Here is a 12,066-nt window from a genome sequence, read left to right as displayed (position 1 = left end):
AGCGGTTCCCCATGTTCTCTGTTCACGTTCCGGAAGCTTTCGCTTTGGGTGGGCTTAATCAACTACTTCCTTGCAGAGCTGCCTGGGGCCTTTTCTGATACTGGGCATAAACGTGGGGAATATGTCAGAAAAGAGGAAGCCGCTGCTGGGCTTCATGGGCAAACTCCCCAGTGGGCCTGCCCTTGGGAACTCCGGCAAGACGCACTGCCCTTCGTGCATGGGCCTTTTCCAAGCCCCGAGGCTCCTGCCTTGTTTGCACACAGTTTGCACCACCTGTTTGGAGCAGCTGGAACCCTTCTCAGTAGTGGACATCCGAGGGGGAGACTCTGACACAAGCTCTGAGGGGTCACTATTCCAGGAACTCAAGCCACCCGGCCTGCGGCCGCAGACCGGCATCCTCTGCCCAGTGTGCGATGCGCAGGTGGACCTGCCCGTGGGTGGAGTGAAAGCTTTAACCATAGACCACCTGGCCATGAACGATGTGATGCTGGAGAGTCTGTGTGGGGAAGGCCAGGGCCTGGTGTGTGACCTGTGCAGCGACAGGGACGTGGAGAAGAGGTGTCAGACCTGCAAAGCCAATCTCTGCCATTTCTGCTGCCAGGCCCATAGGTAAAGATGGGATACCCCTACCTCGTGTGGCTTATGAGCAGAGGAGAAAGAGGTGTTGAGACAGACATCCCTCCTTGGTGAGCGGATGGAAAGGAAAGTTTTCTCAAATGCCATGGAAGGTCAGAGAGCAACCTACAGTCCGAGAGCAAATACTCCAGAATGGTAGTATATTCCTGCAGCCTTAGATAATACCTGTGGTAATGACAGCATCAAAGGCTTGCATAGTCCTTCTCAGTTTGCAAAGCACGCTCACGGTGTCCTTGGCTCATCAGCCATTTGCATGCTGGGTCATTGCACTGGGTGCTGGGGAAAGAGAATGAACAAAATAGCATGGCTCCTGCCTCAATCTCATTTGATCCTTGCACCTCTTATTAAAAAAGTAGGCACTGCTTCGCCCCGCTATTTATTGAAGGAACTAGCTTCGCAATGTGTGACTTGCCACAGCCCCACAGTTGGTAAGTAACATGTAACAACTGACTCTGAAATCCAGATCTGCTTTCTACTAGTCCATGCTGCCTTCCCAGTGTAAGATGAAGTCACAGGGAGCACCCCAGGGCTCATTCCAACACATCAGAATGGAAAATAACCAGGGTTTTAGGGTTAGCGTCAAGCAGTTTTTTAAGTTCTCCCTTCCATTTATTCTCTGGCCTCACCCACAGAACAAGTTAGTGGTCCTCGGTCTATTTTTAACGTGTAACTCTGACTGTCTTGCTGCCAGCTAAACAGCTGACCCTGTTTTCTCTGCAGCCACTCCTCTGCCCCAACAGGCACCAGGGCTTACCAGGGGTTCCCCTGAATCTCTGGAGAGCTACAGAGAAGAGGAATTCAAAGAGCTTTGATTCTGATCATTGATTTCACTCTTTCTACTGTTGATAACTCTTGAGGAAAATTCTAGCTTGCTGCGTTGAGTGATATAGGCACTGGTCAAAGGAAATGCTCTACCAACACCTTAGATGAAAGGAGACTTCTGGGGCCAGCTGGCTGCTTTTCAGTGGCCCGGGGTTTCTTGGGCTGGGTTCTCACCGTGCTCTCACCTCTAGCTTGCTGGAGGAGGAGGCTGTGGCTCTTGTCTAGACTTGCCAGTTTAACTCTTTGGGTAAAGTTCTAAGATTTGGACTTAGTGCTGCAACGCCATGCCCTGCGCCAGAGAGCCCTAGTTTACTCTGTATCCCGTACAACAGCCCTCTCAGGTACGCACTATCCCAGGGGTGGGCAAACTTTTTGACTCGAGGGCCACAATGGGTTCTTAAACTGGACCGGAGGGCCGGAACAAAAGCATGGATGGAGTGTTTGTGTGAACTAATATAAATTCAAAGTAAACGTCATTACATAAGGGTACGGTCTATTTTTTTTTTTTAGTTTTATTCATTTCAAACGGGCCGGATCTGGCCCGCGGGCCGTAGTTTGCCCACAGCTGCACTATCCCCACTGCACAGATGGGGGACTGGGATCAGAGAGGATCAGGTAGTCAGTCAGAGGTTAGATCAAGGTTGGTTGGTTTGACTTAAGAGACCATGCTCTTACAACTGCTGGGCTGTTTCCCAACTAGAACGGTCCCCTCATTTCCTGTTCCTGACTCTGTACTCTCCTTGTCCCCAGGAGGCAGAAGAAGACCACTTTCCACACCGTGGTGGACCTAAAGGACTTGAAGGGCTACAGCCGGGTTGGGAAAGCTATTCTGTGTCCTGCACACCCTGCAGAGGAACTGAGGCTGTTCTGTGAGCTGTGTGACCAGCCTGTGTGCCGAGACTGCGTGGTGGGGGCGCACCGGGAGCACCCCTGTGACTTCACCAGCAACGTTATCCACAAGCATGGGGACTCCGTGCGGGAACTCCTCAAAAACACCCAGCCCCGCGTGGAGGCCCTGGAGAAAGCCTTGGCCCAGGTCAAAGAGACAAACGGTGCCCTCCAGCAGCGGGTGGAGGCTGTGGCGGCCGACATCCGAACATTCTCCGAGGGCTACATCAAGGCCATTGAAGAGCACCGGGACAAGCTGCTGAAGCAGCTGGAAGACATACGGGCCCAGCAGGAGAACTCCCTGCAGCTGCAGAAGGCACAGCTGGAGCAGCTGCTGGCAGACATGCGCACCGGAGTGGAGTTCACCGAGCACCTGCTGACCAGTGGCAGTGACCTGGAGATTCTCATCACCAAGGGGGTGGTAGTGGAGCGGCTCACGAAGCTGAACCAAGTCGAGTACAGCGCCCGTCCCAGAGTGAACGATAAGATATGCTTCTCTCCCCAGGAGAAAGCGGGCCGGTGCCGCGGCTATGAAGTGTACGGCGCCATCAATACCAAAGAGGTCGATCCAGCCAAATGTGTCCTTCAAGGAAAAGGTAGGGACGCACTGCCCGTTGGCACCGAGGGGGCAGTGGGCAGGGACTTGGTGTTTAAAGATGTGTAGCTTTTCAGCGAGGCCTCTGTTCAGCTAGGAGGAGCTCCCCACTGGCCAGTTTACTAAAGGACAATGACCCCCTTCCTTGCCCTTACCTTTCGATCTGTCCTGGTCAGGGTACAGCTACTGTCCCTTGCAGGTGTGAGACTTGGTCCTTTTCCAGTTGAGAAATGTAGTCACCACCCAGGACCTCAAGGATCATGCTCTTTCTATTAGAAGACAAAGCTGAGATGGTACGCCTCGGAGATAACAGCGTAGACTTCAGGGCAGGGCGGGATCCAGAGTGCTCGGAAGGGAGCAGGCAGGCCCCAGATTGCTTCGATCCAGTTCTGAAGAGTTTCAGAGGAGGGAGGGAGGGATTATGGTTTACTTTCTGGATCCCTTTTGGTTCCCATTGGCATTTAAAAGAAGACAGTAGGCATTTCAGTCAGTAGGGGAAGACAATCATTGACCACAGTGTTCTGTTCTAGAAGAAGCATGGTGTTCACACGTACACATCACAGATCAGCCCTGACAGGAAGGCTGTATCCTGGAGTCCTCTTGACTTGGCACAGGAACTGGGAACTGCTTGGAGGTCACAGGTCCCTTTGAGAACGCTCTTTCCCAAGAAACACCCACTACCTCGGGCAATTTGAGGAGGTTCTTAGACCCTCCATAGACCTCACAGTAGATCCTGAACCCATTCATCTGACTGCTGGACTAGGGGCTGCAGGGATGGGGGCGGGGGTGGGGTGGATGATTAAACTAACAGAAACAGGTCTGGCGCTTTTCTTGGGGGAAGGGGATCCACTCAGGCAAGAGGTCCAGTTATTTTTTTTAAGTATTCTGTTGTGTCCTTGCTGTTGAACATCCCAGCACCTTGGCATGAACTACAGCGTTGTGGAGGCTCTTAGCATGGAGTCCAAGCCTATTCTAGCAGTATCTGCACTGAGAGAGGGTAGTGTTGGGGATACCAGCCTCCCTCACAGGGTCTGGAGGTTTTCTTCTCTGAATACTTAGGCCAATCCTGAGTATTTTCAAAGCTTCCTTGGGGCTGACGTTAAGGTCCAGGATCCTGTGCCCCAAAAGCAGCTGCTGTGAGAGAGAACTAGGGGAGACTCCCAGGAGGCAGGCGCTGGCAGACAGAACGGGAAGAGAGGAGAAAGGGAACAGGGTGACCACCATGCCCAGGAAGCACAAGCCTTTGTTCTAAGAGAAAAAGCAAGACGGTGTCTGAGCTGGGGAGGTAGTCACCGCATTGGCCGTGAGGGTGAGGACTGCGTGTTTCTCTTGCAGATCTGCACAGAGCCCGGGAGAAACAGACCGCCTCTTTCACCCTGCTTTGCAAGGATGCAGCGGGAGAGAGCATGGGCAGGGGAGGAGACAACATTCAAGTCGCAGTTGTCCCGAAAGATAAGAAAGACAGGTCTGTACCACACAGTTACGTGTCCTGGGTGACGACACTGGAAGCTTGAGGTCTGAAGTAATAGTGGAGTGGTAAGGGCAGTGGTTACCATCTGCCTCCCTGTGGTGCTAAAAAGGATATGATCAATTGGACCAGATGTGTTTTCTTGTGTGGGCTTTATGCCTATATGCAATTCTCTCCCAAAGGTCTGATCTGCCCGATTGTCTTCGTCCCAAGCTTTAAATAGAGTGAAAAATAGTCTATATTTGGCCAAATGGTTCCCTTCTCAAAATTCAGCCCCTCTTGGCTACTCAATGGTATTGGGAGCCGAGCTACGGGGCTCCGGTGAGGGAAGGGAAGGACAGAGTACAGGAGGGCACAGCAGAGCTGTAAGGTCTTCAAGGAATTCACCCACACAGCAGATTACGTTAGCATTTATTTTGCTTCCTTCTGTTGTGAAATTAATTTCTGAGAGGGGGAAGCAGCACCCTGTTTGGGGAACATTTAAAATTTGGTTGAATTTAATGGTGTAGTTTCCATCCTACAATAGTGGTCACTGAAGCAGGCTGTGAGAGTGAGTGGCTTTTTGGAACTCTTATCTCCGTCCAGTCCAGTCAGAACAATGGTGCAAGACAACAAGGACGGGACGTACGGCGTTTCCTACACCCCCAAGGAGCCTGGCATCTACAAGGTGTTGGTCTGCGTCAAAGAGCAGCACGTGCAGGTGAGTGAGACCTGTGCGTACGCTTCCCTGAGCTCCTTTACCCCTGACCCTCGTGGGTTCTGTCGCCTTCGGATATGGAGACCTTTCTCATAGCATCAGCAGTATAGAGGGACTGAATAGGATTCTCTTCTTTCTTATTGCCCTTCCCTTAGAAGTGCCCCAGATTTTGTGACTCATTCTTACCAGAGGATGCTGGTGACTAAGAATTCTGGACCCCCGTTTTACCTCTGGGCAGTGATGCTTGTATTTCATCATTCTCCCAGTTGGCTTGTTGGAACTCTGAATTTGGGAAAGATGCCTTAATCACAAGGGGCAATCTACTAGCAGACAAGAATACACACTCAAGAAATATAATCTGGCTCAGGATTTTCCAGTTTTGTTCAGACGATGGCCAGATGGTGGACTTACTGGAATACGATTGGGAGACATACACCCTCTCCTTTCAACCGCCTAGTCATCTGTCTGCTGCCCATGTGGTTCTCTGTTGACATATATGCTTAACTGTTACCATGGTTACCATACAACCTCCACAGACAAATGTAACAGTTTCTGGTTAGAGATGATGAATTTTTAAAAACTTGGGCCATACTCAACATGTCCAGCAGAATCTCTCTGCTGACAGTTGCGTAATCAGAGGTTCCCCCCAATCAGAAATCAACACTGACAGGGACACAAATACCATAGAGTCATGACATGTCAGGCCTGTGGTCTTCACACCAGAAGATTCATTGTTCCCTAGCCACACGTTGCTTGCCTAACTAGTGTGCCAGAGTGGGTTAGGTGTTTTTGCATACATTTATTTCATTTTTCCTCCAAACCATTTTTAGGTATGGAGATCATCAACTGATTAGGTCAGTGGTTCTCAATCTTCCTAATGCCTCGACCCTTTAATACAGTTCCTCATGTTGTGGTGACCCCAAAAACAATATGTAATTATATATGTGTTTTCCGATGGTCTTAGGCGACCCCTGTGAAAGTGTTGTTCGACCCCCAAAGGGGTCGCGACCCACAGGTTGAGAACCGCTGGATTAGACTGAGACACCAAATGTGTCAAAGCATACCGTACCTGCATAGCAAAATCAGAATTTGACCCCATTTTTTAAAACTCCAAGTTATTTTTAAAATAGATTGTAAATTCTTTAAAGGCAGAGAGACTTAACATCTGAAAGGCTTTAAGGTGCCAGACTCTCGACTTGGTACTTTCCGACTGCATGATTCACATAGGGGTAGGCACATAGCAACACTTACTGAATATTTATTGCTTAACATGGGCTAGAAACTGGAGAGTGGAAGTTATCCTTGAAGGAAGGGGGGCAGGTAGGAGTTTCTAACTTGAGAATTTATTAACCACGCTCTTAACCTTTCTCCCTTGCAAATCTCCACTGTCCCAGGATAAATGGGTGGGTACACAAGTATGTCCAGGATGGAGGGGTGGAAGGGAAGGAGGTAGCTCAGTCTGTGAGGGAGGACGTGTGAGGCTGAGAAACTGGAGAAAGAACCACAGGGTGTCCGGGCCTGTGGTTGTGGCGCTCCACTAATTACCCGAGATTCCTCGAGAATGGAGAAGCCAGAGGCCGAGGCAGTGACATGGAAGCACAGGCGGGGTTTACCAGTGTGTCACGTGGTCTGGGTGTTAGGAGGGCAGCGCAGACTCCTGGCTGTCACTGCCTTTGTGTGTGGCCCACCCAGCTGAGCACCCAGTTAGCTCTTGTCCCCGAGTGATTCCCTCTAAGGGCAGGCCCTGTGACTTGCACTCCATTTAGACATGGATGCTCAGCACATCCCTGTTGACTCATACGTAAGGTGCTGTTCTTTGCTCTTGGTCTGAACACTGAAGGGCTCGCCATTCACTGTGACCGTGAGGAAAAAGCACCATTCACACCCGGGTGTATTTCACTGCTGCACGTTCTGCTCCAGTGGAGGCCAGAAAACTGCTCGCTGTGCCTGTGGGGGCACCATGCCAGGTAAGGAGGGCCAGTCGCTCTTGAAAGTCCTTCCCCTCTGGGACCATCTCCCAGCAATGGGAATTAGCATGGACACTGAGTTTGGGATATTCTGCCTTAGGCTTTGTTTCTAAGAAATATAGTTTGTGGCCCTGGCTGTTTTGGCTCAGTGGATGGAGCGTTGGTCTGCGGACCAAAGGGTCCCAGGTTCAATTCCAGTCAAGGGCACGTACCTTGGTTGCAGGCTCCTCCCTGGCCCCGGCCCTGGTCGCGGGCATGTGGGAGGCAGCCAATCAATGTCTCTCTCACATCGATGTTTCTCTCTGTCTTTCCCTCTTTTCCACTCTCCCTGAGAATCAATGGAGGAATATCCGTGTGTGAGGATTAACAAAACAAAAAGAAAGAAAGAATATAGTCTGTGGATACAAGTACCACAGTTCTAGAACTTTCATTTAAAGCCTCTTTGTTCTGAACACTGAAACAGCAAGCTTACAAGTTCTGAGCTCTTTTCGTTTTGATATAGTTCACCAATCCCATGAGCCCTGCTTCTCCCTGGATGCTTGGTTTCCTGTTCTGCCCTTTCCAGCAGCCTGGCAGGATAACAAATGTTAACCCATCCTGTTCCTTTTACTAGTACAAGGTTAAAGAAGTTCCAAACGAGGCAGGGATGGGGCGTGGATGATTAAACCAATTGAACCAGGTCTGACTCTTTTCTCAGGGGTAAGGGGTCAGCTCAGGCAAGAGATCAGTTTTTAAAAGCATTCTATTGTGTCGTTACTCCAATGGTGGGCCTTAAGTGTGGCTTTTGCACCCTTTGCTATAAATGTTTTAGGATCTATCTTCCTTTTTATTTCCACTACTCTAGCCTTCTCTTTTATTTGAATTATTTCAGAGTTAAAATCCAAACCAGTGCATCTCCTTGAGTTAGCACCATGTTAAAATAACACTCTTCTCAGAACTTCGGCTGGCCTTACTTGATTTGCTGTCTTCAGTCCTGGGAGTCCTCCTGACTACAGGGGCATCTGATAGTGTGTTCCCCTCACCAGGCTTTTATTAGATGTTTTCACATCCAGGAGTTGGAATGTTGCCAGTTTTAATTTCCATGGTAACAGCTGGACTTCACTCTGATGGTGTTTTTCCCTCTCCTCTTTGTATGACACAGGTGGGTACCTAGGCTGTGGCCATGGACACAAAGGCCACCCAGGTCGCCCCCACTGGTCATGCTGTGGGAAGTTTACTGAGAAGTCCGAATGCACGTGGACAGGTGGGCAGAGCACAGCAAGGAGTCTCCTCAGGACGGTGGCACTCTGACGGTTTCCTAGGTCAACCCGCTAACGCTGCAGCCGGCACAGCTTCAGATCACCAGAAGACCGCGGACCTCGATTAATTCTGAAGAAACGCATAGAATTAAACACAAAGTGCCTTATCTAGATGCTCGAGCTCAAATACTTTTTGTGAGTTATTCACTGATTGTATGTGTGGACGGTGGAGCACAAGACGCCACCACTATATGGCAAAGGAGGCTGTCTTCCGTTTGTATGGGTATGAAGGTACCTATGCCCTTAAACTTCGAGATCATGGGGACAGTGTTGTTACTCTTGTCACTAGCTAGTTAAAAAGAGGAAAGGAGCCCTGACTGGTTTGGCTCAGTGGATAGGATGTCAGCCTGCGGACTGAAGGGTCCCAGGTTCGATTCCAGTCAAGGGCATGTACCTTGGTTGCGGGCACATCCCCAGTAGGGAGTGTGCAGGAGGCAGCTGATCGATGTTTCTCTCTCATCGATGTTTCTAACTCTCTGTCCCTCTCCTTCTCCCTTCCTCTCTGTAAAAAATCAATTAAAATATATATAAAAAAAAAGAGGAAAGGAGCAAAAGGGAGGCCAGACATTATAAGCATGGCCATCTGGGCGCTTCGCCAGGAAGCTGCAATTTCACACTCTCCAGGGGACCACCATTCCAGTCACTGCAGATCACTGGGGGGAGGGGAAGGTGGACACATACACAAAATACACAATAAAGTCCGGTGATACAGGAAAGATGCTTGCCTGTCAGTCAAACCTAGGAGCAGGATCATTGACTAGAGGGTGAAATCACTGTAAATGCACAAAATATTAAGGTTAAACTCCCGAAAGGAATTCTCTTATTCCTCGTTTCTTTTGCTCCGCTCCTGCTTCCCTGCACTTTCCCGTGTTCCCTCCATAACGCTGTGGCCCTAGCCATGCAGACCCACACGCAGTGGACTGCCTCTGGGAATACAGCTAAGCAGCCTGGTGCTGAATTGGTCTGTGCAAATATGAAGTGGAAATCCTGGCCACTGGCTTTAATCCTAGCTCTGCTAAAGACAAAATGGACTTTTTTCTTGGCGGGATAGAGGGAGATGGGACCTTGGAAACTCAGGGGTTTGATTCCATGCTAGTAAGTATCACTCATTCTCCCATGCGAGTCTTAGAAAATTCCTTTTCTTGTTACATTGCAAGAAGCCCATTTCCACTGGCAACCAGTGGGGACATGGAGGACACCCCACCGATAACAGTTTGGTTCCTTACTTTTTGGTAATTAACCTTTTTTTTATTTCTCCCTGAGGTACATTTTATATATTTTCCACAGAATAAACACCTCCTTTTACCGTGTCCACTTTTCACTAGCACAATTTCAATGGATTGTAATGTGAGCTTGCTGTTTAGATGGAAGTGCCCTTCCTCCCCAACCCCCCATACCACGTTTATCTCGTACCCCCAGAGCCTAGATGACTACTTGGTAAGGGCTCACAAGTAGGAAGTAGATAAAGGGAAGTGGTGTTGAGATAGAACCTCATACCTTTACAGCAGTCCTGCTCCTCCAGGCGATCAGCTTCTGCTCAACACCTTCCAGTGGATTCCCATGGCACTCAGAACAAATCCAGTCCTTGCATCAGCATGTAGACCCTGCACGACCTGCTCTTCTCTCATTCCCTACCCGCCCGCCCCACCGCCCATCACTCTGTTGCAGCCACGCTGGTCTACCTGGTGCTCTCAAACCCTCCAAGTACTCTTGTCTTGCAGCCTAATCACCCCCCACCCCCTCACCCCCCGCCAGGTTTCTGCTTTGTCAAGTATCTTCCTGGAGAGGTCCCTAAGTACACTGTATAAAAGAGCAATCCTCCCCTCACCAGGACTCCATGTTACCTTTACTGGGCTTAATCACCATCTACCATATATATTCTGTTTGTTTATTGTCTGTCCTCTTATACTAGACTGTAAGCACTATAAAGGCAGAGATTTGGCATTTATTAACTACTATATTGTACCTGTGTATCTTACATTGTTCCTGGCACACAGTAGAGCTTAATCAATATTTTGTTGAATGAATAAAAATCTGATTATTTGCCATTTAACCAAATACCACTTAGAAAAAAAAATCTCGGTCTCTTTCAAACATGTTGGATAAATGCACCATAGGGACCAGCCTTGAATTTTCTAATGACCTCAGACATTTAGGGAATTGCTTGCCACGAAAAAGCTTATTGTATTTACATCATCCCCACCCCTCCACGGTCTTTTAATGAATCAGATTTCAGAAATGAGGATAAAAAGCTTATTTATTTCAGCTGGAAAAGATTTCAATAATTGGATAACACTACCGTAGATGAGCAACAGAAAACTTCTATAAGATACCTAGGTTTTGGCAAATACCGTAGCCCTTAAGCAATATTAATGGCAACAGTTCCATTACAAATATTAAGAAAGTTTGTGCAGTTGGGGGTAGGGGTGTTCCTTGGCCTACGCTACAGTGGAATCTACACTCAATTTAATTGAGCTACCCTGCCAGCTGAAAAACCTGACAAAGTATGAATGAGCTGCAGAGCCCACGACTCCAAGATAAGGAGAAAAAGAAGTCTGAGCATTTAGGAATCGTCCCCAAGTGTAGCAAAGTGCTTCAGAAATCACCTTTGAGTAGTGAGCACTGAAGCATCACACGATGCAGTATTATGATATAAGTTATACCTCTGGTGCTAACAGGTCAGAAAAAAGAGCCATAATTAGTCTTCGTCCCCTGGGGTACTGTAAAGGATAAACACTGAGGTTGTCTTGGGTAACAAGCACACACAGACACCTGCCAGCCCACCCACTCTCTAATCTCTAAAGTGCAATAGTCGCTCAGCTTCACTCCAGGGGCTGTACACCGGGTGTTAGGTCTGTCTCAGTGAAGAGGCGGTTGGGTGAAGTGAATGCGAATTAAGCAGAATAGGGAAGAGGCATTTCTCTCTTGGCCTTGTTACTTTCTACATACTGAGTCCAATTCCCTCATCACTTCCTCAGAGAAGTCTTCCCTAAGCAGGTCAACTCCTAGTTTTTAGCTCCCCCAGCTACATGGACCTCTCCATGTGGATCTCACCATTGCACATCACAGTCATCCATGAGGATCTGAGTAATGCCTGTCCCCCTCCTAGACTGTAGCCGCAGGAGGATGGGGATTGGTTTTGGTTTTACCTTTTCAATGCCCAGTAGTGCCTGACACATTTAATATACACATTTTAATTAATGTATAAATAATTAAGCAGTAAGAGTATTCTCCCGACCTTTTCTCTCACATAAAATCTCTACCTACATTGAGAGTCAGCTGTCGATTCTGGAAAAAGGGACTCAAGCTAGTAAAGATCCCATGTAGCTACATGTGTGTGTGCCTGTTCCTTCCCTAGGGGCTAGGCTTTGTCCCCTAGCTACTGAGTCCTGTGGTACTTGGTACTGGAACTGACCCTCACTTCATTTTTATTTATGAAAACATTTTAATCTAAGCTATATGCCTAGGAATTCTAAATTCCTACTATACCTCACTTTGTGACTGCAGTTGCTACATAGCACAGTACAATATCCCACTTTGTAAACCCAATTCTCTCCAGACATTACGGTAGACAGCAAGACTTCAGACAACCCGAAAGGCCACACCGAGCACTGGTGTCCATGGTCCTCCCATTAGCGCAGGTGAATCTGGCTTCACCTGAGGCCTGCTGACAGCCACTTCATTGGGCAACACAG

The 12,066-nt window shown here is 48.7% G+C and overlaps 1 protein-coding gene and 1 long non-coding RNA gene across 4 annotated transcripts in view; both read left to right on the top strand.

Moving 5' to 3' along the window:
• Positions 1 to 10,431, top strand: part of LOC107182971 — a 15,428-nt gene extending 4,997 nt beyond the window's left edge. The window contains exon 2 of the long non-coding RNA XR_001513745.1: positions 9,585 to 10,431. This is a non-coding gene — a long non-coding RNA (uncharacterized LOC107182971). The remainder of the gene's footprint in view (positions 1 to 9,584) is intronic.
• TRIM45 (tripartite motif containing 45) lies at positions 7 to 8,498 on the top strand. 3 transcript variants are annotated; one of them, XM_015563478.1, is made up of 7 exons: positions 7 to 609; positions 990 to 1,064; positions 2,209 to 2,942; positions 4,277 to 4,406; positions 4,995 to 5,109; positions 6,947 to 7,073; positions 8,215 to 8,498. In XM_015563478.1, exons 1-7 carry the CDS (start codon positions 122 to 124, stop codon positions 8,361 to 8,363), a joined length of 1,818 nt encoding a protein of 605 aa, XP_015418964.1. In that variant the 5' UTR covers positions 7 to 121; the 3' UTR covers positions 8,364 to 8,498. The 3 variants fall into 3 exon arrangements, with proteins under 3 accessions (XP_015418964.1, XP_015418965.1, XP_006763118.1); XM_015563479.1 differs by having other exon boundaries at positions 6,913 to 7,073; XM_006763055.2 differs by lacking the exon at positions 990 to 1,064.
• Positions 10,432 to 12,066: the final 1,635 nt, after the last annotated feature.

Source organism: Myotis davidii, unplaced genomic scaffold, assembly GCF_000327345.1.
Source record: "Myotis davidii unplaced genomic scaffold, ASM32734v1 scaffold217, whole genome shotgun sequence".
In the NCBI taxonomy this organism is placed as follows: Eukaryota; Metazoa; Chordata; class Mammalia; order Chiroptera; family Vespertilionidae; genus Myotis; species Myotis davidii.
The sequence above is the reverse complement of the archived record's forward strand: the minus strand, read 5'-3'. Positions and strand labels throughout refer to the sequence as shown.